This window comes from Chroicocephalus ridibundus, chromosome 5 (assembly GCF_963924245.1).
Source record: "Chroicocephalus ridibundus chromosome 5, bChrRid1.1, whole genome shotgun sequence".
NCBI classification, from domain to species: Eukaryota; Metazoa; Chordata; class Aves; order Charadriiformes; family Laridae; genus Chroicocephalus; species Chroicocephalus ridibundus.
In genome coordinates, this window is record NC_086288.1 from 27,081,261 (window position 1) to 27,108,316 (window position 27,056).

The 27,056-nt window shown below is 37.5% G+C and overlaps 1 protein-coding gene across 4 annotated transcripts in view; it reads left to right on the forward strand.

Moving 5' to 3' along the window:
• Positions 1-27,056, forward strand: part of TBCK (TBC1 domain containing kinase) — a 144,608-nt gene that overhangs the window by 7,851 nt on the left and 109,701 nt on the right. For all 4 annotated transcript variants that reach the window (XM_063336869.1, XM_063336866.1, XM_063336865.1 and 1 more), the window contains exons 4-8: positions 922-994; positions 22,531-22,645; positions 24,162-24,235; positions 25,351-25,492; positions 26,736-26,796. In XM_063336869.1, the coding sequence (XP_063192939.1) occupies positions 922-994; positions 22,531-22,645; positions 24,162-24,235; positions 25,351-25,492; positions 26,736-26,796 (465 nt within the window). The remainder of the gene's footprint in view (positions 1-921; positions 995-22,530; positions 22,646-24,161; positions 24,236-25,350; positions 25,493-26,735; positions 26,797-27,056) is intronic.

The window sequence follows — 27,056 nt, forward strand, 5'->3', positions numbered from 1 at the left end:
TAAAATTAAACTACTTGTAAATCTTTGCTAGTATTGTAGAAGGCTTCCAAAGAAAGTTTAAGCGACCCTTGGGTTTCAAAAAGGAGAAACAAAGAGTTGAGTAGCAAGCATTCCAGCTTTAACGTGATGACTTGTGTTCGTCAAAGTATTTTCCATCTTTATCTTACTGTAACAGCCTTCTTATAAAAATATGTTTGAAAAAGTTTAGTTTGATTTAGTTTTGAATCTGAACATTCACTACTAGCTGTTCTACAAGCTGTGGAAGTAGCAAAGCCTAGCTTTAGGAGTTATCTCACATCCCCATGTAAAACCTTATGCTATTGTCTTTGCCTACTTTATAATTGCTGTCTTCAGTGCAACAATTATTTTGTCTTTTCCTCTGTATTCAGAGCCAGCCCATCAATCTTTGGAACACGTGGGACCCCTGCAGGTCCTATAGCTATTTGCTGGGCAAGAGGTGCTAGAGATAGCAGTGTGTTAGATGGCCCATCAGGACTGAAACTCCTGTGCTCACTGGGTCCCTTTTCTCAAAGCTGGTGTTACTTTGAGTCTCTCTCATCGACCCAGAGACAGACTTCTGCAAATTTGTAGATGCTTATCTTCTTTGAGACCTCTATTCTTAAGTCACATCTGACTGACATTGGCTGAGGGGTTCAACATTTATTAGGAGGTTACCAGATGGATTTACAGTGATTTACAATGAGGAAACAAGAAAGATAATCTGCTGTATCTCATAAATGAAAATGGTGGTGAAATCCAGGAGTTGTACATCTTTAACTTTTAATTATTTGTAATTTTCCATACGATGTATGTCAAAATACTTTAATATTTGCCAAATCGGTAGACTGAGAAGCCTGTACTCCCATTGTCTCATTTGGACTCTAGTCCTCTTATGCTTTTTCTCTTTACTTTTCCAATTAGAGAGACTGGTTGTGGCAGCTGAACACTGTGAAAAGAGCCTGGAAGATTTGCTACGAGAAAGAAAGCCAGTCAGGTAAGGTGTCGAGCTAAACTCAAATTTGCACACCATAATTTCACATATCATCTGTGGCAAAGTCCTGGACTTTTTTTTAACTTTTATTGGTTTATATAAATTTTACTCTTTTAAAGCTTAACCTAAAGACATTGTTTATCAGATAAATGCGCGCCTGAAAGAGGGAGGACTTATTTCCGTATAATTCTAAAAGCTAGAAGAGTTGTGGGGAGCTTACTTACAACTGAAATACTTTGTAACTCCAAATCCTGTCTGTCTTGCAATAGTGGTTTTGGGTTTTCTAAAATCAGACCTATGACAGCGTAAGTGTCTTCCTAAGAATTAATTTGAAGGTTGTATGTCTGCCAGATGATGAAATACAAATTTCACTAGAAAAGGCAGAATTTGGTGTGTTCATATGCAGAAATATATTAATTTATTAACTAGAGAGTGCACAGGATGTCAGATACATATGCAGGGTGGTAGTAAGTGATTTGAATTTGGGCGAATATAGTCACTTCAGCACGGGTTTGGTCAAAACCAGGTCCAAAGGCTGGATGTCGAGAATATTTGCTTTCATACTAGGATGTATAGAATAGTTGAGCTGTATCTTAAAGAAACAAACAAACAAAATCTCCATCAGACGTGTTGCTGAAAGTGTTAACTGTAAGTATTACCTTTGGAGCAAAGAAGTGGCCTCTTGTCCTAAAGAATGTGTAACACAGAAAATGTGAAGAGTGGAAGAAGAGAAATATTATTTCCATTTGGGATAGCAAGGCATTGTATGCTAACTGGTTATTTCCAGAACACACAAATACATAAATATAAAACACATCTAGAAAAATCCAAAGTCTCTTCATTCTAGTTTCTGAAAAGTTTATAGCAAGCATTGGATTTCATCTCTCTTGATATTCATGCAAGCGTAGAGGTGATGATTACTCAGTAAAATAATCAACAAATTTTTGTGCGTCTTCCTGGTTAACTGCACTTAACATTAAGCCTCTCGGGTGGGCTGTGTTTGATAAGGTACCGTGCAGACAGGCTTCTTGTGACTCATCCCAAATTAGATTTGTATAAAGGGAGTAAAACTGGGCCTGTAGCCTTTTAAGTCTTGCAACCCCTAAATAGGATGCTGACTATGTTGTCTGGCAGAGATAAATCTAAATGCACAATGCCCTTTGTCTGTGCGTTAGCTTTTTGTGAACTTAAGCTTGTATGACAGTCTGTGTTGCAGAGGACTTATAGCTTGAGGAATGTTAGGCAAATATGGCTTCCATTTTTTTCATAAGATAGAGAGGTATTTAGGTGTAAAGGGATTTTCATGCGTGTTATATATTACAGGCCTTCATACAGTTTTGCATCCAATTCTGATTGTGCAAAGTTCCAGAAATAGTTAAAGCATCAGAAGCACTTTTCTTTCCTTTTTCATTTAGTTCTCACGCTGTTCTTTGAACATGTGTATCTTGGTGTCAGATGAGAAGCAGCCCAGACTGTCTGCTGCCTCTTGCCTGTTTTTGAAAAAGTATGCATGTAGCTATTTTAATTTGTTTTGAATTGCTTGATACAGTATACTTACATAGATTCTGACAACTTCTGTTGCAATTTAATCCTGTAGCTTTAGAATTGCAATGGGCAAGATATCCTTTTCTGAGGCGGGGGGGGGGGGGGGGAATTATATTTCTCTATCATAATTCTATAATCAAAACTTTCTCAAGTAACAGTTGTGGTCTGTATGCACATCCATTATGCCCCTCTATACCAGCATGTGTTTTGTGGTATTTAGAAAGATTTTTTGAGATGTTTTTTAGATAATTTACGATGGTATGCAACTTTGGGTTTTTGACATGCTTAAAGAAATTATTTAGTTTGTAACAGTTACTTCAGCTATTTGGGCTGTGGCTCTGTTGAGAGTAGATGCATAAAGCCTGGCTTTATTTTTTCCTCTTCGCTTGAAAGAGTTTTTACTGAAATAAGTTATTCTACTATTTGATCTTTCTTTTAGTGAGCAGATTGGGATTTCTTCAGGAAGTTGTAGTCACCCAAGGTATAGGACTAAAATATAGCCTCTTCATAGCTTTAAGAGACATTAGTGATTCATCTACACAAATTACAGCTTTTGCAGTAGTAGCTAAATGCTAAATTATGTTAACTTCAAATGAAGTTTCTTGCAAGACTGATATTTTCCCTCTACTTGTATTTTCTTAATGAAAACAGACACTTTTGGTTCTCATGCGAGACCCATAAATTTCCAGAAATAGCTTGGATGGATCAATTCCCAGTTATTGGTTATATGATCTGTCTATATCAATTACCTTTGGAGGGTAGTATTTGGCTTCTTTTCCCATCTATTCTGATTGTATTGGTCAATGATAGCATAGCTGGTTACACATCCGGAGTTGATGTGTATGCTATTGCAATTAATTTTATGAACTGTTTATGGAAGCTGCTCTTCTGGTTTCTAGATTAATTTTCTTTACACTTGCCAGTAACCTAAGTCCTTTGCACCTGTACCACAAGCTGATATAAAATCATCAGGAAATCTTCTATTGTTAGTGCTGAAATTCAAGGCATTATATTATGTACTGTCTTATCTTTCCATACGTACTGGAAAACAGGCTGTACAGCTGTTTGGTAGTTATTTGCAGTTAATCTTTCCTGAAGTCATGCGTCAAGTGTAGCACACATTCCTTAAGGTATAAATGATATTTAAAAAAAAAAATGCACTGGAGTTCTTTGTTCGGTTAACCTCAGAGTTTTCTAATTCTGATGAATCAGTTGCACATAGGGGCCGAATACTGGAAATTAGAGCTCTAACCATTTATTTTATCTGCTGTATCACACTGCAGTAAGTCATTTTTACTGAGCATAGATAGCAACAAAAAATTTCTAGAACATGGATTTGTGATACATTCAAGACTTTATTCATTACCTAACAACTCTATAAGGTAAATTTCAAGAACTCTCAAATGAATGAAATGTATCAGCTCTTAGCAATTCTTATCATAAGTAACCAGATACAGCTCCGATGTTGTCTGTGTTTTATTCAGGGAATAGCCATGTAGACATCAAAACTACAATTAGTGCTTCTAAAAGTGACATTAATTCCAATTTTCTTTGCTGTGCTTCCACAGGGCATCGCAATAACAGCAGGGAAGCTCTTTTGGAGTTGTGTGCCACAGGGAACTCAGGCTGCAACCATGGATAAGAGTTCTAGGATAGGAGAGGTTAGGATAAGAATTCTAGGCATTGATGTCCCATTTTTTATCAGGCCAATCTCCATTGTCCTCTAGATTGTATTCTGGGTCATCGTTTCCTGTTTGTTTATTCCTGATTTATTGTCCCATTTGTTACTCTGAGTCAAAGAAAGCATACACTTAATTTTAGTTTATAACAGTCACATTAGTGCAAAATCAGCTCTCTGAAGTATGTTCAGGAGTCAGTTAAATTTTTAAAGAGCTAGGAATTTATGTACATGGTCAAGCAAAAATAGTAAATACCTGATTTAAGCTTATAATAGTTTACTGCTGTTCAGAGATTTGAAAACATGTCTCGGTCTGGCTTGCTTCCTCTGTGTTGTCTTGCGCATGCAAGGATTTTTTCTTGTGAACGAATTGAAAAGAAGACACAAAATTATGGTGGGTAAAAGTTTTGTACTTTAACAGTCTCACTAAGGGTAGTTTTCATGTTTGTGGCAGTCAAAAATTTTACTAGATTTTCAAAGTTGCTAGTTATTTTAGCACTGTTGATACCACAGACCAGAATGTAAGACGTAAATTTATTTTTAAGGTTCTCCATCTTTTAAACACATTTACAACTACTCCTTTGGGATACCTTTTCCAGACAGTGTTAAAGGAGTCATTTTCTCTGCTCCTGTGCTGTTATAATAGGAGCTGTGAGCTTTTCCTTTTCCGTCATGCTTGAAGTGTGTTTCTTCTTTGAAGAAGCTGGTCTGCACTTGTATTCATAATAATAAAAATGCCAGCAAATACTGACGTTCAGCAGACTTTTGGCACCTACAATAGACTTTTTCTGGATTGGTCTTCAATTTGTGGCTTGGGCAGTCTGAGCCTATTCCTTTCTTCAATAAAATATAGTTGTCATATGTTTTGAAAGTCATGGTTTTGAAAAATTACTAGTGAACCATCAGAGATACAAGGTATAGTTTGTTATACACGGAAGATTTGATGGGAAGCAGACTGTGTCTGCAGCTGTTTACTAGTTTGGAGAAAACATGATCTGACTGATTCGGATGAGTACATTTTATTTGGCTGTATTAAACAGTTGTCTGCTCATTGATTGGATTAGATTTCCTTATGCCATCCTTGCTGTTAATGTGCTTTTGGCAAACTTGAAGTGAAACTACATTACAGAAGAGGTTATTAGACAGGGGAAAAAGCAATTTCTGAGTAGCCAGGGATTCTTCAAAAATATTGTAAGACAGGTGCAAGTCATCAAAAGGCTGAAGGTTTTACATGATTTGACTTGAAGAGCTGCATATGAGCAGAACTTCAAGGGCTGAGTGTATTCTGCTTTGAATCAAGTCTGTGTTGGAATTTCACATGAGAAATCCATATGTCATAATAAGGCTGCATTTAGCAAGGATAAATGATGAAGTTGTAAAATGAAGTAGCATTAATAAACAAATTTATAATTATTTTCTTCCTAAGCATGTATGAGAGTCTATAGTTTGGGCATTTAGTGTCTGTGGAGTTTTCCTTTAGTTTCTTGCCAATGCTTTATTTCCAAAGCTATGATGAAACATTAGCCATTAGTCCAGACTTGTTTATATATTGACCAGTGATGCTTTTCTTCATACAGGGGTATTTTTTTACTTCTGTAAGTAATTTTTAGTCTGACTGCAAATCTTCCTGTAGCATTCCTTTTAGCATAGGTTGTCTCCTGTGACTGCCTTTCCCCTTACAATGAGAAAACAACTGTTTGGAATGGAAAAGGGGTATAGCTTTCATGAGGTGGTTGAGCTGAACATTATTGCTCTTGATGTCTGAGTGACCTTTTTTTAGTATGAAGCCAAATTCTTTGCTTGTATAGTTGGCTGCAATGTTTGAGGGCAGCACAAAGGCATCACAGATCATGTGTCCGTGTCTCCCTTACATGTGAAATGTAACAGCGAGTGCACGCTTGTTTCTTATTTTCCTGTCTTCCAGGAAAAAAGAAAACAGAAGTATCCAACTCCTTGAGATTATAATAATCTCTTCTTCTTGCTATTAAAAAGTAGCTATGATGGCTGCATACAACATAAAGGCTGTAGATGTGGAAGAAGTGCCTAATTATATTTCGACCTTTTGCTCTGCTATGCTTCTTCTGTAGTTGCTTGTAGACACTTCACACAGATTTCCGTGCTAAAAGCAATATTAAAGATCTTGAGCTGAAGATGAGTTATGCTGAGTTAATTGAGAACAAAAGTAGTGGAGAATTTTGAGTCTCCAGTATCTAGTGAAAGAGGATGTTGAGTTTCTCTCAAACAGACCAAACACCATCCTCAGCAGGAGGGTGGCTTAATCCTGCAGAGATATTTCTGCAAGGAGCTGTGTAAGGTTCAGTGTTAAAATTCCATTTTGCATGAATGAGCAAACTACTACTAATGAGCTAATGTCTGGAAAACCAAATGTCAAATTTGTACTGTGCAAATCTTACTGGATTTAAGCCACATCATTAATCTTAATGTTGATTTATGATAGTTGCGTTTAGAATAAAAATTGCCTGTAGACTTGTGAGAGCAAGATGTGGTTAGTATATGGTTATTCCAACTTAATATAGCGTTTGACACTTCATCCTGCTTTTAGGAAGGAAAAAAGGGAAGAACTAACACGCATTATACTTGCTATACAGTGCATACTTCTAGAAAGAGATTATATTTTTAAACTGCAAGTTCTTGCTTTTTTGGAGCAATGTCTTCAGGGGACCATTTGTTGCTAATTAGGAATCAGACAGCTGGTTTATTTAGATGCATTGATATGCTTACAAATATCTTTAACGTCATTGTGGTTTGAGATCACTTTTTCTGTGCACATGGATGTTCCCTCCTTAAGTTTAAGCTCCTCTGTTTTACAGAGCAAATAGACCCAGAGTTGTGTCTTCACTCCGAGCCAACTGCTTTCCTGTCTAGAAGCTGCATTAGTCCCATACCATCTCTACATCGGTGATGGGCTAGACTTGAAATTGTACATTTACAGAACATAATGTTATGGGAAACATCGTATAGCCCCTTTTTCACTGCCCTGCAATTTTGTGGGCACTGGGTCATGAACACAGCACAAAGTCAACAGAATTGCTTGGCTTCTGAACCAACAGGACCCTCAGATGGACAGATACATCTGCAGACAGAAGGAACTTGTATTGGGACTGAATGTATAAAGACTTGTGTGTGTCTTTACAGCTAGAGAGATACCAGGGAATTGGAGATTGCTGTGGTAGGAGTGTTTAGAAGGCTGGCAGATCAGGCTAGTTTTAAAGTTTAAAACTGTTAAATTTCATTCATTAACAACACACATCTTGCTAAAGGTTAAGTCACACATGTTATTAATCATCACTGTGTACGCAAAACTGTTAGTCTTTAACACGTATTGTAAATTAGCTGTGAGTATACAGTACCATGGAGCTGATGCTGTACAGTTAACAGTGGTAACTACGTCGCTTGGTGGTTCTTGGAAGTCAAGGTAATCAGGCTGGAGACCTGAGTGAAATAAGAAGTGATGTGGACTGGTCTTTCTTCTACTATTATCTTATGCCTGATATTTTTGTTACCACCACTCTCCAGCCCCTGCAAGGTGTGGTCTTCTGTACACCCAGTAACCCTTCTTGTGTATTTGGGAGTATGCCCTGCATATTTACTGTCTGCTGTGACTCTCTTGTCCTTTTGTCTGGCAACTTTTGTTGCGTGGATTTCTCCTATATGCAACTATATCCATCTCTTATTGCCCCTTTGGTGATTGTATTTCTCATATCGCTTTCAAGGAAATTTAATATTAATTATATGCTGATTAAGACATTTAAATTTATAGTCACAGGCATCTGCTTTGGGTACGCTTAAGTTTATTGTTACCTCTCTAGATAGGTGTTTCCTGCCTGTTGTGATGATGCGTACTGGGATATAGATCAAAGTGATGCACTCCTAATGCCTTTTGGAATATTAGTTGTTAGCTATGAAATTCCTAACAGCACCGTTGCTTATTGGCCTAGTTGTAAAGTCCCTTTGATCACCTGCATTTGCAGACTGTTCTTCTCTTGGAACTTTCCGTTCTGTTTCACTTTTGAGTAGCATCTGTACCATTGATATAGGGATCCTGATATTTTGAGATAACTACTAAAGCATACCTAGCTATGGCTTTTAACCTTAGATATTTAGATTTTTATTTTTTTTAAGTATGGTATAGCTAAATTGTTTGCTAAAAGAACCCTGTTGTAAAGTCTACTAATTTACAGGAAATGTCTGGGTTTAGAAGAGCTGTGCATTGTTGCAATTTTTGTCCATAGCTTTAAAAATTCTGTTGCACCTTTATAAAGTGGGGGCTAGGTCGGGGGTTAATTAGCAATGTGGCTTGTTGCTAATGCTTAATCCTCTCATGCAGAGATGCCTAAAGTGCAGTCTTTCTCTCAAAGGTTGAGAATTTTTTAAAGAGATTGGTTTAGTGTGGTTTTACAAAGTTCTAGGTGTTTTTCCCGCTCTCCAGTAACATGTATAAAAAGAAAGCGTTCTCAGTTATCTTTCGTACTGATATCTGTACTTACTGGAGTTAGTGGTTATATTTGTTTCCTTGAAATGACTTTCCTTTTTTAATGTAATTTATGTTTTAAAAAGTTAATTACCTTCTAGTGTGTTAGATTTGCAGCTACTCTATCGAGAAGTAGCCAACAGGCTTACCCTGCTCTTTTTTTTTTTTTTTTTTTTTTTTTTTTTTTTTTTAACTAGCAGTGCTTCACAGAACTGCAGAAATGAATAACAAAAAAATCAGTCCTGGCTGGCTGCGAGGACAGCATTATTTATTGTTAGCTAGTCATGGTTTCTAGAGCTGTCAGTTCAGGTCATACTGCCACACAGCTGCAATAATGTTAACTGCATTAGTAACTACACTTCATTTCCAGCTTTCCTTTTACAAGTTTTCATTAATGAGATTCTTAATGAGATTTTTCTTATCCACCTGGGGCACCACAGAAAGAATGAGAGAATCCATCTCCTTTTATAATGAAGTTAGGGACCCATCGCTTCTGTTGCAATGGGAAGGAGAAAGTCAACATGGATAACGTTAAGAAAAACTCTTCTTCTCAAGCCACAGATATAAATCTTCCTTAAAAATAAAGTAAAATATGCAGTTGTCCATTTAAGGTAATGTCAGAAAGCACCCCTATGATCTTAAAATGTCTGCTCAATACCTGGCCCTCAGTTGCAGTACGGCAAGAGTCCTCCACACTGACAGGCTAACCTGTCTCCCTGGCTGCAGTGGAAGAAGCTGTGGACATCTGCAGCTCAGATTTTTGCCCCTGCCTGTGCTCTCCTGGTGCTGCGGGTAGGAGTTCATACAGGAAATGCTGGCTGAGGTTGCCAGCTGGCTTGGTCGTAGGGTTGGCCTGTAGGCTGGCTGTACTCCCCTTGGCCCACAGTGCTAGAGCGTCTTTGTGGAAACCAGAAGCATAGGTTACCACGGTACAACATGAGGTAAAAAAGCCTTGAATGAACCGTACTAAGGAAAGGGACCTTTCTCAGACTATCTCTTTATTAGCAAGTAATGTGATCTAGTAGGAACAGATGTGTAGAGCAAAGTGTGCTATACATCTTTTAGGGGTGCTGATTCCATATAGCTCCAGTCTGCTCTGGACCAAATGCCCACTAGCAGCTGCAGGACAGTAGGCAGGTTCTGGATTCTGCCTTCTGGTTCATCTAAAAGGAATCCAGTTTGTGTGCTCTGAAACCACCCTGAGTCAAGCGTGGCTGGAGAGGCTGATCAGGAGAGTATACTTTAAAAGTACAAACTCAAGTCTAAATGTAGAACTCCTTAAGTTGCCTTGAGCTCTCTGCTGCAGACATAAAACTGAAGGTTGCTGTTCTCATTTGTTTAACTTAAAGCTCAGTTTCGCATAAGCTGCAGAAAAGCTGAGCTGGCTCTACATAAGTAGCTTATGTATCCCTTTTGCTGATTATCAAAGTAACCTGTAAGTAGAGTCAAGTCTCTTCTCTTTTTGCCTTAGTTGCTTAGAATTCTTGACAGATATAATTAATTTTCAAAGATGGAATGCTTAATGTGTTTCAGTGCAGAGTGAAACAAGGGAAGGTAGAAGTTGTGGGGCATAGTTCTTGGTTTACTTACAAGTAAGATGCTGAAAGTAGATGAGGATAATTGGTTCTTGTATGAGTTTGTGTTACTTCTTGGGGGGGAAAAAATAATTATTTTTCTCTGTATGTCTTCAGTAATTGCTATGTACTCTTCAGTTTTAAATATAGTACCTGTGAGGTTGCTCACTTTCATTTTCTGAGCTACTATAGGGAGATGGCATAACATTTATAGCCTTCATGCAAGTTCCTAAAATTCTGAACGCTTGTTCTTGTGTTATTTTTCTTGACCATTAGCTACCATAGAAAACTTTTTTGTTTGGTTGGGTTTTTTTTTAAAGAGAATGATAATGCCTACTTCCAATGCAAACTTCCTTCTCCCCACCTGAAGATTCTTGCACAACAGTCACGAGATCATCTTTAATCTCTGCAGGAGATTATTCCTTGGCTGCTGCTTGCACTAAATTATGTGCGCAAGAAGACTGTTATGCTCAGAGAAGCTAAATTCGTAAAAGGGAGCTCAGTTCTTCAGCTTTTAGGCCTTTGAAGAAGGGGAGCTTTCTTTTTTTCATGGTGTGAATGTTTTGAGAATTCTTTTAGTTTTCTGTCTGCTGGAGAATGATTTTGGACTCTTTTTTTTATCCTCAAACAAAGGGAAAAAATGTTGGATTTAGTCAGGAGCAGAAGACATGGTGTTGAGAATCCCATTGGTACTAACCTTTTCTTAACCACATTACACGGTAATTATCATTATCATGATCTTTGAATTCAGGCAGTACTTTAATGGTCGGGAGCCCCTTCCTTTGGGTGTCTTGAGTACGAAAGCTGGATTTCTAAGAGTTCCTCTGTTCTGTTCCCTTCCAGCATAGTGAAGAGTGGCACATCTGTCAAAGCTGGGAGACGTTCAAAGATAAGGAAAACACTGGGTTGTGCAGTACCTGCTTGCTCTGTGATTAATTTATGTTTGGCTTCTAGACATAACTGAAGTTTGTGCAAGTTTATGATAAAATATAAAGGCAGACGTGTGAATTCTTTCCTGTCTGCTCTTAGTAATATTTTGTAGTCTCCAAAAGAAGTCATTCAGGTTTAAAACTTGCTAAAGGAAATCTAGGCATCTAGGGTTGTTTTGGGTTTTTTATTTATTTACTTATTTTTACTCTTCAGACACTTTGATCATCAGACATCTGCAGACTTCATACGATGATGATGAAAAATTAGATGAGCATTGGAGACGTGTTTCTTTCCTATACTTAGGCTATGCCTAGCCATTTGGTGCCTTTCTATGCAAAATTTCCATCAAATCCTCAGCAGAAAACCTTATATTGGTTTTATAATAGAGAGATTTCTGAAATTTCATTTTTCATCTGCTCTTGTAATTTTATCAAAGATAATAAACACATGGTACAAGCCAACTTCAGCTGTTTTGTCAGTGCAGCATTTGCAAAAGTAATAAAACACTGGATTTGCTTTTCTTTATGGGGAAATGTTTAGCACTGTAAAACCCCTATTACAGTCTTCTGTGTATGCTGTGCATATGCATGTTCTTGTAAATATAGAAGCTAATACACAAAAAAATTGGCTTAAGGAAAAAACTGATTAATTTTTTCATAAAGAATGCTTAAAGTAGACCTGGAATTTTGTGGATATTCCCCAGTTCATTTCTTTCAATGCACACATTTGCTATAAACCAAGAACTATATAATATAGGAATGAAAGTCCCTACTGAAAGATTCAACCAAAGGCATTGTTTCCACGTAAAATATCTTTTAATTTTTTATTCTTGAGAATAATGTCACTCTAAGTTTTCTTAGAAAGCTGCTTCTTAGTAATAATATCTCAAAATAATTCCTCTGCTTGCAGTTGAAAGTATGACAAGACCATTACCTGTCTTGTAATGACATGGTTGCAGAGTTTTTTTGTAAGAGCAAATGTAGATTATGACCCACTCGTTGTCAGAATGAAAACTTCAAAATGTTGCTGTCTTGGTGTTTGTTTCTGAAGAAATCTTGCTGTGACACTGATCTTTGTAGCAGAGAATCCTCAGCCATAGTAAAATCACAGGTATCTTTATAAAGTGGGATATAAGATTACAGCTTCCAGTTTGAGGCTTGAGTTCTGTCTGGGTAAAGACAGCGGTGGCAGGAGAAGAATCTTCTCTCATCCTCTTGAGCTGAGCCTGAATGGTATAGTGGTTCAGGGTGAAAAGAGACAAATTTACTTTAGTGTCTGAAAATAACGTACCTCAAGCATTTGTTTTATTAAGGCAGTGCTTCAAAGGGACAGTCTAAGGTGGCCCACCGATACGTACATGGCTGTGCCTTTGATTAACAAAACATTTTCCTTCTGACTTTGGTGTATAGAAGGAAGCTGCACTAAGTTAACTGTGGCACAGTAAGACAGTTCTGGTAATAGTGCTCCCACCCACCCTGCTTCCCTTTTTTCCTGGCAAAGACCCTACTAGTAAACTCTGCAATATTACCTCTTTTCTTAATGGGAAGAGGCAGAAAAGCAGTGATGAAATTAATCAGCAGAATCCTGTCAGAAAACCTTTGAAAAGCAGTAATTTTGAGTGACTGATGCGAATAGTACTGAAACTTGATGACTTTACAGAATTGCTGCTGAACAAGCACATGGTAGCGTCTATTTTAAGTGTAGAATTGAAAGCTTTGAGTAACTTTTGGATATTCATTGGGTGGACTAACAACACAGGATGGGCAGGTTTGGTTAATTACTATAATTTCTGGTACCTCTTTTAATTCAACTAGAAATGAATGCCTGGCCATTAAACACTTTTTGTTTCTTGATGTGGATTCAACAATTATTAAAGATATCAGTGGAAATCATATGTATTAAAACCTTAATACCGAGTGATTGTGGTAACTATAAAAAATGATTTTATTCTGCTCTTCCTCTTGAAAGAGCATTTTAAACATGCTTGAGGCCAAAATAGTATTGCCATAATTGACATTAGGTCAACACTTATACTTTAAAATTAGTATACTTTAATATACTTTAAAATTAGCAGCCTCATGAATGTGTAGACCTGGTGGCTTCTTTTTTTATTATTTATTTATTTATTAGTCATTTTGAATCAGGCATCTACCTTTTCTAATGGTTCCCATGGTATGAAGTTGTTGGTTTTGTTTTCATAACAAAGATTATGGTGAAAAATCCAAACCCATTATTTTGTTTTAGCCTCAGCTCTCCAGACTGAGATAATTTAGACGTGATCTTTGCTACGTCTATACTTTTTCTCTCATCTATTTTCTATTTAACAGGTAATATTAGGTGTTTATGTCTGAAAAGATTGTTAGTATGCAGGAATTGTGACAGGGCAGAATTTGGGAAGCAAGCAAAGTTTGCTTGCTACAAAAGCCACTTTCAGACTTTTTACGAACGTGGGTGTCTTCAAAAGCATAGGGTATGGGCAGACACTGATCTGTAGTTGCCAGTTGGCATTCTGCATGCAAACAGCAGTTCTCTTTCAGATACATTATTTACTTCAACATGGAGGAAGGTAAGGAAATAGGCACTGCCCACTATGTGAGCATTCATCAGGTATCTTCAGAAGTCACCTTTCCTTCAATGATTGTGTGGTTTAAGGCTCTGGTAATACTGCTACTCATACCATTTACTGCATAGTGAATGTTTAATAGACAAATGTCAAGGCGTCTACGCTTTAAAGAGCTGAAACTTAACATACCTTATGCCTAGAAATTTAGATGCTGGCGCATTCAGATACAAAGGAATGGTAGCCCTTGCCTAGAGCATGGGATTTGATGCCTGGTCTGGAACTAACTTAACAAGAAACCCTCGAGCAGCTGAAGATCTGATTTGGTGCTTCTTATTAGAAAAAGGAAGAGTATCCTAGCTGCAGTTAATTCCCTTATTTGCTTTTTATATGTTGTCTGATTGGTTTCCTGAGTCTGTTGATCATAAAATGTGTGGCCTTTTAAAGGTGCATGTATTTGTTCAGGTGAAGTCCAAAAGAAAACAAAATAAAGATTTTTGGATATCTGACTTCAATTGATCTTAAGTCTACTCCTACATTTTACCAGTTCCCTCCTTTTGGAGGAGAGGAGCATGTGAGATGTGTTATTTCCTTTAATGAAATGTTGGCAATGTGATACATGATACACGTATATAATGCTATTGAAGTTAGGTTCTTTATTGTATATTTTGAGGTCATTCTCTTGGGTTTCATCATGTTAGCTCTTGTTCTCCTGTTGTCACCTGTGCATCTAGTTCTATTATGTTAGTTATCTGAGAATGTATAGTCTGTAGTAAGAATGTGGAGTCTGTGATCTGGTTTTAAATCAGGGCTACTTTACCTAGTCTTTATGTGTGATGGTAGAAATTTTGTTTATTTCATTGCACTTTTTGGTCCAATGAAAAGTATCATTATTATACCTTTTACATATGAGCCAGCTGAGGCTAGGATGCAAAACATGAATTCACAGAAGTTAATCAGTGGCAAGATCAAAAAGTGGGAATGTGGATGTGTCTTTCCCCCTTCTGTGCATTAAACCAGATGGCACCAGAGGTTTCATTAAGATGGTGCTTTTTAAGGTGGGCTTACTTTTTCAAAAGGACTTTGTTCATTTGCTCCCCTGTTTTATGGGATGAATGCTGGGTGTCTTAAAGGAGTTCAAGGTGCAATGTTTTAAAATTTTTGCTTTATGAGGAGCAGATACGCTTAAATCATTCAGAGTGATAATGATCTGAAAAATCACCTGTCTATTAAAAATCTTTGTGTGCAATCTGCTCTATATATGAAGTTGTTCTTTATCTGTGCCTTCATCCATTGTTTTATGGACTTTTTTTATTGTACATTACGAGTTGAGACCTTCATAAAAATGTAACATCATTTGTGTTGCTTTTAAAGTCATTCATGCTTGCAGCTTAGAACTTTAAAAATGGAATGAATGGACTTTTTGAGTTTCCTCAGATGAGCAATATGAATTTGTTGAAGATATCCTGTGTGAAATACCTCTGTGCATAGGTTAGAGACTTCCTGAGGACTCTGCCTGTAAATTCATTTTTTTTGTCATTTATTCTCTGCTTGTTGCATTCCCTTCCAGTTCATTTCATTCTGATAATGTGAATGCATTTCCAAGTAAATTGGCAGTGTTTACAATCTTGGTCCCTAGTGCCATTTTTTAATCAAACACATAATAAAGTGCTAAATAAACCATTCCCACCTGCATCAAACGCTTTATGTTCTGTATAGGGTATTTTGTAATTTATTTACCCAGGAAGACCCAATTTATCTGCACATCTGTTTTTCAACCCAGTCCTGCTTTTTATCCAGTTTTCCAGCTGGTTGATTGAGGCATAAGGAGGTCAGATGGCTTTCTTGAGGTCAGTGTAGTGATTGTCTCAGCTGGGATTATACCCAAACCTTATCCTTTGCTGTAACCACTTGGCCACACCACTCCTAAGCAGTCTGTCCACATTGTTGGTGGTAATGGAACTAACTGCAAATGTCATTTTCTTTGTTTTATAGTTTTGCTTGTATTGAAATATTGTCACTTTTATGAGTTCAGAAACATTACATCTGTTCACAACCTGGTTCCGTTCCACTTTGAACAGACACAATTTTTTGTGATGAATCTCCTTCCTGGATTCCAAATGCATGTTAGTTTCACAAGTTCTGGGGTAGTGATTGATGACATTGGTGGTTTGTGTTGCTCTGGTGTGCTTCCTCAGGGCAGACCCTGTCTGACACTCCTCTTTGGAAGAGGAACCCATGTTTTTGCTCCTGTGTTATCAGTGCCATAAGCTTCTTAAGACTCCTGGTTGCTGAGATTCTCTTCCTCTAGAGTTTACTTGTTTACAGCAGTAATACAATGTTAAAACAAGACACACATATTTGATAAAGGACTTCTTTAAGCTTGCATTTCTGTGTACGTACCCATGAGTTGTAAGTCTGAGGAAAGAGGAACTCTGGAACGTGGTATCATCAGCATAATCTTATCCCATTTGGTCTTGCTCTGCCTTCCTGAGGAAAGTCAAAATAGTTCTAGTTCTTGTTATCAATTTTCTCTTGCCTTGATTTGCCACTGCATTGAAGAAGCATTACTTAACACTAATCCACATATATGTCTCCAGTTGGTACAAAAATTAGGGGGTTCTCTACAGTTAAGTAGGTGATGAGGCTTGCTTTCTGGTGCCAGTCCTGTGTTGCTTCAAATTCCAGTGGGACCTCTGTTCATTTCACTAGATGAAACGCTCTTACTCAAAATAGTCCATTAAGTGTTGATTGCACTTTCAGTACTATCCAGGCACAGCTTTCTTCCTTTTACAAAATGGATTAGGTACTCAATGTTGACTGTTACAATAGCATAAAAAAGTGAAATACACAGCTGGCCATAACCAATTAAAAAATACTACAAATGCATTTGTAACAAGCAGAAATATTTCTCCTGTCTCCAAGATATTGCTGCTGCCTCCACTTTGCTTCCAGCCCCAGTTATCTTTGCTCCTGTACTGCTGTCCAGGTACATCTTTGTGTTCTGGTTAACTACACTGTAATAGCTACAGCCGCCTGGATCAAAGTCATCAAAAGGGGAGACTGCTTTGTCTAGGAGAAGGTAGGACTGGAGACAGTAAGCAGGCAGGAAGATCTTTTGACATACCTAGTTACTCCATCATGTGAAACTATTTTATTGCAGCACCAAAAAAGGATGGAGAAGATGCATTTCCAGTTAATGCCATGAATGCACTTCTGTGATGTGATGAATACAGTGAATTCATGTTCAGATTGGCATTAATTTTCTTTTAAACTGGAGGAAAAGAAATCTGTGTGAACCTGTAACTTCCAGGATACTAACATAAATGCTGAAATTTTACCTTTTCTTTTCATTGTTTCTTTTCTCATGTTGGAATTCTTTTATTCCAACAGTTTAATAGGTCAAGTCTCTTTACCCACCCATCTCTGATTTCCAACTGTATGATCTGCATTCCTCTTGTTCTTAAGTATTCAAGATGTCATGCATCAAGTAGTTTTTATTTTCCTTTCAGCAATCTCTGGTATATGTAGGGACTACGGCTGCTGGCTGTCAAATGCATTTTTCCAAAATCACTTTTCCCACTCTGGAGTTAGGCAATTGTTTTCTTTCCTTGACGCTGAAATTTAAAATTGGCTTTCTGGAAGTTAGAGCAACAGAGCACCATGAAGAGAACCTCATGAAAAAACAGACAGCAAGGAGATCTTACCAACAGAATATTCAGTGTCTGTGCATTTCCACAGTAACTCATGGGTGATATTCTGTGAGCATAGATATCATATATGGTTGCTCTGTATTCCCTCTCTCTTGGGTGTTTGCTTGTCATAATTTTTGGAAACAGGATAGTGGTCTCAAATAGTTTTTGGTCTGAGCTAGTACGACCATTTGTAGGGTTAGGAAGATGAGAAATTTTACCTAAAAGGGAAGTAATCAGTTGCAGAGTATTGTTTGTTCCTAGAGCATCCTATCTTGGAGTCCAGCTTTCTGCTTCTACAGGCAGCTACATTATTGTTCTCAATCACCAATAATAAGTTATAAATAACCATTCCAACTGAATAATACATATTTTTGGTTTGTTTGTGTGGGGTAGTTTTGTTTGGTTGGTTTCCCCCCCCCCCCCCCCAACAATTCAGAATCCCACCTTTCTGTCACAAACTTTCTGATTTCTACATGTGTTTCCTTTTTTGTTTGATCTTATGTTTATGTTGACCCATGGCTTGGGCAATTCTCCCTAGATGTTTGTTCCCAGGTACTGCTCTGTCACTACTGGGTGAGTACACTCATTCCTAGCTCTCCATTCCACTAACTAGTTTAGGGGCTTATTGTCTTTACTTAGTTCCTGATAAAACCCTCTTTCCCTCTCACCCTGTTTGTTAGTATGTGATCCTTTTGAAGACAGGTAAGACTCTCAATATGCCAATTTTTTCTAGTATAACTTTTCCCCTTCACCCTAGCCCAGAAGCTGTTCTCAGTCAGATGGAAGATTATAGCGGGCAAGCTAAGAAGAATCTTTTCCTTTTTTTTTTCTCCTCTGTATGAATCCAAAAAGTGACAAAAGTGTCCTAAGCAATCAGCAATCAGTAGGTCTGCAGCACCACAAGACATTGAAACTCTGCTAAAACATCTGTTTCCTGACAGGTTAGGTTCATTATTCCTGAAGTAAACTTCCAGAAAATGGCTTTGTGTCCTTAACAGTAAGAATGCAACAGGTTGGAGATCAGGCTGACTGCTAAGTAGAAAAGTTAATGTTTTTTGTGAAGGACACAATGCAGCCACCTGTGTACTATTACAGCGTGGAAATTAGTCACTTGTCTGGTATAGCTTTTGGTCTGACAAATTCTGGAGGTAATAAAACAATCCTCATTTTTGTGGGTTTTTAAGTCCTCTTCTCTCTCCACCCACAAATGCTATGCACATGCCTCTCTGAACCATGCTGGTTTTGTACTGTTGGCTGAACTTGCTCATATCAACTTGTAGAGTTTTTTTTTTTCCTTACCTACAAGGTGAATTTCTGAGGGAGGAATTCAGTTATTCTTCATGCTTCCTTTGCTATGGTTCTGTACATTCAAGTTACAGACCTAAACCAGGTATTGGTTTTAATCCTTATGTTCTTTTAATTCTTAATTTCTAGAACGAAGGAACAAAAATGGCCCCTTTCCATGGCAATGTTTCTTCTTCTCCAAGCCAGGAAAAAAGCAGGCAATGATTAAATCCAATCAGTTTGATTGTTACATCAGTGTGCAATCCTGTCACTTGAAGAGAAGCCCTTTTCAAAAGCCTAGCTGAGTAGGCTACAGCTGAGTAGATTTGTTGGTATCCAGATTGAGGATTTAAATGAAGCCTGCTCCTTGAAAATGTCAGGGTAGTTGTAGAGAGACCATGCCTTCTTTTTTTTTTTTTTTTTCTGTCTGTGAAGTGCTCCTTTTGCAGAGAAAGTCCTGTTTCTTCCCTCTTTCTCCTGTTGGCGGAGAGGAAAAGAACTTTAAAACAAATCTTGTTAGGAGAGCTAGGAAACTGAAGACAACTAGTGCCCCTTCAGATCTGCCAGTTTTTGAAGTGCATCTCACACTTACATGCTTTTACTTACTGCCTCCTAGCATGTTTCCCTTGAGCAATGGAATGATTTGCTTCACAATACTTTAAAGTCACAACCACGATCATCAGCTGCTGCGATGAACAGGGTATTCAATGCCATACACTGTCATTACGGCTCTCCTTAGGTCAGTGTTCTAGCATGGTTGGTACTTGCATGGTGCCGTGCTTCCATTTTGTCACCTTTTCTCCTGTGTTGTTTCTAGTGCTGTTGCTGTTGGTTTTTTCCTCCACCTGCTGTTAAAGGAGGGTGCTGATACCTCTGCAGTTTAAGAGCCCTAGTGCCTAAACTACTCCACTCCTCTAGATATCTCATAGTTTGACACTAGCTAGCCTATTAAAAAATAGGCTTCCAGATAATCAGGGGAAAAGTTTCTCAATATGCTCAGATGTTGCCACCAATATTGGGTATTATGAATGTATTCCTCACTAAAGACTGTGGGGTTTTTTCCTATATGTGGGGTTTTTTTAAAGATCAACTTAACCTGAAGCCTGGAAGCAGCTTCATGAGTGCACCTTATGCACGTGCAGAACCCCGTTGCAATGCTTGCGGTGTTGACAGTGGCTGTAGAAACTGGGAAAGAGCTGATCCCCACTGAAGGGAGGGGGTAGCCTTGGTAGCCATCTCCAGTGAGGCAAGGGACTGCTGTTGAATTTGGCCTTGGGGAGTTTAAAGCAGAGAGATCTTTTGTGCTTGATAACAGCAAGGAGAATTGTTGTCGGGCCCTTTGCAATTAAATGCAAATCTCACAGGTAATAACCACAAACAGTGTGTTTTACCTAATAAATGAAGTAAGAACTAGGTAATGTGCAATAGCACTATGAAGAGCTTGTTATACAGAGTTCCCTCTGTCCTGGGGAGGTGGTGTACATGCTTCAGCTGCAGGGTGAGGTGCTTGGCTGAACACTTCTGCCCAGCAGGGTGGCATCAAGAGCTTAAGAACGCTGAGAATTTTGTGTGTCCTGGTTTGAGGTGAAACAGAATCAATTTTCTTTCCAGTAATTTTACTTTTCGGCTAAGCCTCTTCTAACTAATGTGCAATGAAAAATAGTTATCATTCATGTGTTGCTTGTCGCTGTAACGCCATGGGGGATTTATCATAAAGAGCAAAGAATCCAAAAGCAGGATTTTCAGGCATTTGCCTGGATTCTATTTTTATGAATTGCAGGAGAACGGGGAGAATAAATGGGTGGCTGAGGCCCCCTAGTGCCACCAGAGCACACTGCACTCCTCAGGCACAGAAGCCACAAAATTGCACGTTATATTTACTTTTATTTTTAATACAAAGAAATACTTTTTAGGCTAAAATACCTCATGATGTACTAATTGTTCACATGCATTTGTTTCCTTACTGGAAGCATGATTTCTCACTTATTTTTCATGTCTCGTTTTGCGAAGCTGTGCGAAAAGTGTGAGAGAGAATTTTCTTTGCAACCATTATTGTTAATATTTGTGTTGTGGGCAAAAAGCTATAGAGGGAAGCTGAAGGCTTGTAAGATACACTTTTTACCACAGCTGTATGTCTGCCCATGAACGACTGCGAGAAACCACTGCACAGCTCGTGGTGCCTGGTGCTGTGGTGTATTATATAGCTTGGGGGTGGGAGGGATGGGGAAGAAAAAGTGCCAGGGAGGAAGGAGCGGGATGGTTGTGGGGTTTTGTTTTGTTTTTGTGGTTATTGGCCATGTGGTTTTGGTTGAATTGCTAAGACCTTGAGAATCACTTCCAAATGCTATGATCTAAGATAGAGCAGTGTGGATGTATGTTAGAGTAGATTCCCTTTGTGCTTAAAATTTAACTTAAAAGTGTATATTCACAATTAGTGTAAAGTAGTATAGAGCTCTCCTTCTTGGAAAAAGGTTAGCGTCTAGAGCATAGCTCCATGTAAGGTAACATAATGGTGGCCTTAGACTATTATTGAAACAGCTCTTTTCAGTATTTCTGTGCTGTCCTAGTCTCAGAAATTGTTGGAATTGTGGCTTTGTCAAAATCTAGCCTTTTACTCTTGTGACAAAGTTCTGGCATTCCACCAGGTATGAAAAGCAGCTAAAAAAGCTTTAATAAATAAATTAATTTTGGTGTTTAGTCAGCTAGTTGGCTTGTCACTCTTGCCAGTCTGTAATGTTTCCCCTCATTTTGCTGTTGCATAAACTTTTAATAAGCAAGAGAAGGTGGTGAGCCTTGTCCAGAATACTATTGTATGTTATTCTTTAACAATGAAATAATAAAACTGGAGATGTAAAGTTAGGCCTTTATAAGCAGATATGCTTTGTTTTCTGGGTGTTTTGTAAACCAGTGTCTACAGATATAAAGTTGTCAAACAGACCTGAAATGTCCTCTGAGGGGGAGTGGGCGGGAAATGAGACAATGAGATGGGTAAAAAGTTAAAAGGAATCTCTCTGGGTGACGTTAATCTGTGCCTTTTGTTCTTATTTTGGGTGTGCTTTGGAAGCCTAATACTGGTGGTCTCTGTACAAACTTCCTGTTTACTTGCTCACAGAAACTCCTCTTTAGGGCTATCAGTTCTTACAGTAAATGATAACTTTTGTCAAAATACATAGTTATGTCAAAACAGTTTGGATGGTAAACTTCATTGTTTCTTTCTAAAGACAGTTAGGTTGATGCTTCTAAGCTTGTAAAACAAAATGTGAAAATGAAGTTTTCCGCCCTTTCTTTTCTTTCTTGGTTTAGATGTTGAGATGATGGAAGATTATAGGTGTGATCTAGCTGTGCCTCTACACTATCTTCTAGATGAGCTTTAGTTAACATTGGAGTTTCAAAAAGTTTTGTTCAGTTGAACTTTTCCGTGAAAACCAATATCAGACTTAGGAAGAACAAAAAAATCAAGAAGGGGTGGGATTTTTTTTTTCCCCCAATTAGTTGAGGTATATCTAATAGTTTCTATTGCAGATAATATTTTATACTTTGTCACAATTTTATGATGTTTTTAAGGACCAGTTCAGGGTGAAGAAGCCTCGTTGTGCAATATTGAGGAGTTGTTTATGTCACTGAGCATATCCTACCATATTCGGTGTTGATCCCTTAAACTGTTCTGGAATTGTAAATGTCTCACTTGCCTTTGAAATAGCTGTGGAATGCTACATTTTTACAACTTAAAAAGGGCACCATTCAGTATAATGTGTTTCGTTTATTTGTTTGTTTTTTGCAGTTCTTCAAGGATCTTATGCATAGCGTATGAGGTTTTGCAAGGTTTGCAATATATGAACAAACATGGAATGGTCCATCGAGCACTCTCCCCTTGCAATATTCTTTTGGATCGAAAGGTACAATTACAGGAATAAATCTATGTTTCTGTTTCACTTTTGTTCTTTCCTCTTGCTGCCAACAGTTAGCATGCTATGTCATATACGGAGACTGGGCACTCACAGTCCTTCTGATAGGGAAAAATTGCATATCTGGAAAGACATTGGTTGTTGTGGTGGCTGTTGTTTGTTTTTTTAATTAAAAAAAAAACCCAACACATAAAAACCAAAGAGCTTACAGTTTTCCCCTCTATCCTAAATTTCAAATGTATTTCAGATTTTATTTTTCTCTTTTCCCATTGTCTTCTATCCCAAACTACTTTTTTCACCCTTTTCTCCTTAAGGTTATAGTCTAAGTCTACTTGTTGTCATTGTAATTAGTTAAAAGACCTTCAGCTGTTCCTGGCGGATTAGCTGTTAATAATGTTTCCTGTGTTTCATGGTGATCTGATACTTGACTTTTAAGATATCAACATGTTTCTTTGTTCATGTTAAATTATTGAAATTCCAGTGTCTGTCAATTCTGTTGTCACAGACTATTGAGTTGGCAGTGTGGAATACAGGTTCTGCTCATAAAAGCTGAGAGAAATGGATAGCTGCTGTTGTACCCAGAGCAGTAGCTTCATTTAAACTGACAGCTAAGCCTGTCTACATAACCCCTCTTTCCTTCTCCTTCTTACTCAGTTTAGATAGAGTAGCTAGATCCTCCCCTTGGAAGGCAGAAAGAAAGAGGAAGAAGGAAAGAAGGAAGGAACGCTCTTTTTTTATATACCTGTAAACAAAAATAATAATACTTGAACAAGCAAAAGTACTTTGGGATTTTAAGATAGTCCTAAAATCAATAAATAACAGAAGGGGGCCAGGAGACCATAAACTTCTAAACTTTTCTCTTGCACTTTGAATAGCTTTGCTGATGTAGCCTTCACTGTTGCACCATCTGCAGGCTGGCTGAGTATAATTCAGAATCCAGCAGAAACAATATCTCAGTTTAACCTCTATGACTATTTTCTGTTGCTTTGGTGTTAACTTTCTGCCTCCACAGAAAAAAAAAGCAAGCACCTGGAAAACTTGTTTGTTTGAAATATGTGTTGATACACTTAAGGAGAGCAAGATAGTAATGAGTTGATGGGAAGGACTGGAGGAGCAAGGCTGGGTAAATGGAAAAGGTGAGGGAATAGTGGTAGTGCTTAGGGAGTTTTAGGGTTCAAACAGGATTTTGAACAATTTTCAAACAGGAAAAATGTTCAGTAGAGAATTTAAGCATTTTTAATTTACTGAAAATATACTGATTTTCTTGTGTGTTCCAAACAGGGTAATTACTTAATGCTCTTGGAAAGCAAAAGCATTAGAAATAAGCACCTTATTAACTTGCAGTGGAGTTCTTCATAATAGACAGAAATGTAAGAGGGTGACTTGTTATAGGTATCTGCCTTCTGACAGCTAATGCAACTTGAATTTCTTATTTTTTTGAACTTAAACACAGATTCTTCCAATGTTGGATTTTGCTGCTCTTGATCATTTATTTTTTCCTTGTCAGGGACATGTGAAGTTGGCTAAATTTGGACTCTACCATATGACTGCTCAAGGTGTTGATGTTGATTTCCCTATAGGGTAAGGATGTAACTATACAATAGAAATACATCAGGGATGTACGTTTTCAGGAAATATATGTTTTGAGGAATCATCTTCAAAAATGTGTTGGATGCACAGGTTATAGGTTCCTGTTTTCATATTTGTTGCATACACCCCTTACACAAAAGATTTTGATCATGTCACTGAAGAGGTTATCATCTGACTAGGTGAAATTAATGAAAGACAGATTATGGGTACCATGCAAGCATGTTACTGTAACTATGATGTCAGTCCTTACTGCCTAGATTTGCCTTCAAGTGCTAGTAGTTCCCTGTGACTCAGATTCTGGAGGTACAGGCTAATTTCAAATTTAGGAAAAAGCAGTCAGAACAGTCAGTACTTTGCTATTGCACATGACCATAGGCCTCTTGTTTCTTTATTGTTTTGTGATTAATTTTCAAGTGATCTTATTGGCTAGCCAAAGTTACATGCTTTGTTGCTGTGTTTCCTTGCCACTTTTTGTTGTTTTGAGGTGTCATGTTGTTAGCAATTGAAATACTGAGCTGATTCTTAAGGATTTGCCAAAAAGAAGTCATGATGTTTCCCTTCAAAAGGTGATTTCAGATATTTTATTTTTATTTTTTTTTAGGTATTATAATGCATTGTTGACAGACAAAGCAATAATGTTATTTTAAAATTACGTAGTAGCAGGTAGAATATGTCCTCAACACCTTTTGTTACTTTTTTTACAAATTCAAAAGTTATTTGATGGGAACACTGTCAACGGAAGGCAGTACTGCCACCGCCTCCAAATATGGGTCTAGGATACATTTATTTAATGTACTAGTGCTGAACCTCAATATACATTTTCTTTGAGATATGTAGAAATACTATTTTGAAAGCTGCTGTTATTTGCTCTCACAAAAAGACAGAGCTAGTGATTGAGATTTGCCCTTTTATGTGGCAGGCACTGTGTAATTTGCAACTGGGGTGAAACTTTGCTGCAATGTGTAGATTTTGACTGAATAAAATAGAACAATCTGCATTGTTATGAATTCTAGTTTTCAGAATGCAAAATTATTTTGATTACTGTAACTGAAATGTAAGTTTTTTGGGCAGACAGGATATTACTTAATGTCACTGCATCTTTCTAGGTACCCATCATATCTGGCACCTGAAGTAATTGCACAGGGAATAGTCAAACCAAGTGATTATACTCAGTGTGAGAAGCCTCTGCCTTCTGGCCCTAAATCAGACCTGTGGTCTCTTGGTATAATATTATTTGAGCTTTGTGTGGTATGTAAGACGATAATTCTCTTGATTGTGATTCTTGGGGAATAGTTGCATTAACTTGATTGCTCTTGAGTATGGGGCTAATGACACTTTGCCCATCACCCGAGTCCAGATACCAGAATATGTTAGCATTCCTACCTGGACAATGTTGGTGGTGGTTCAAGTAGTAGGATGCATATTGGCTTGGTATGAGTGTATGTGTTAACCATGAAAGGCAGCTGCCTGTTAAACCACAATGATGTGATTGAATGATGAAATTCTTAGCAAGGAATAGCTTCTGAGTCAAGAAGTCTCTCTAGATTTTGTTGGTGGTGGTGGTCTCGTTGTGCTTTTAAGCATGAAATAACCATAGATGTTATGCCTTCATTCTCCTTGGAAAGGATGAGAAACTACTAAAGTTTCATGGAGAGGAGGAAGAGGGAGAATCTGCCTTATCACCAGCGTTTAAAGAGCTTCTGTACAGAATTAAGGGTTTATTTGTAAAATGCTTATTTGACTCTAGAAGTTAAAATAAATTATGACAGGAAAATCTTTATTATTTGTATACGTTAAACTGGACTTCTTTCATTCAAAGGTAGTAACGTTCTGTAGGGAGGTATGACCTAGTAAATACCTCAATATAGATATTTAGCCATATTATATAACATAACGAAATTGTCAGAAAATTGCATGGTCAAGAACCTGTTTTATGTAGTGATTAGATCAGGACATTGGAAATAGTCATCTTTTGCATATTCTGCTCTTCTGTAAATTTGCATAGCATTCATAGATCATTACTTATTCCTTTGAATAAGTACCTGTTCTTAAAAATGCAATAATGATATCTTTTGAAACACGTTTAAAGGGATTTTCAGATGACTTTTCAAAAGCACTGTGTAATAATACAAGCGACAATGATTAGCATGTTTAGTAATTAATGACAGTTTTTGAAAGCCTGTTAGTGAATTAATAATAAACTTTCAGGTTTGCTAAGGTAGCTTTGGGCATTGTTTTGCATATTTTTTTGGGCTTTGCATTTGTTCCAGTTAGGAGGCATTATAAATGATACATTTTTTTTTTCTTTATGATTGCATGAAACAGTTTCTGCTATAGTTGGAGTAAATAATGTTTTCTGTTCTAACAGATAGTTTTCGTAAAACTAAAATTGATGTGTAGAACCTTTTTCACTGTCTTCGTGTATACGTTGGCGTGTATGCTATCTAAATATTTTTATTCAACAGTTGATTTGATTTTGTTATTCATTTAGGGGAGAAAATTATTCCAGAGTTTGGAGATAGCAGAAAGATTGAAGTTTATAATCATGTTAGGTAAGTAGCACAAAATCAAATTTTTAAGTTTCCAAGCAGCTCCATAATTAGAGCTTTACAGACTAGTCAGCTTGTGATGCTCAGACCTAAGGCACTTTACGTTTCTCAGCTTTCATTTCCAGAATTAAATAGGCACTTGAGGCAAGGTTGCTTGTCTAGAGAAGGTACAGAGGTGGGTGCCAGGAAAAATAACTTTGCAGAAGAGCCATGGGAATGTTAGAGTAAGGGCAAAGTATAAAAAAACGTGCTTAGGAAAGTTT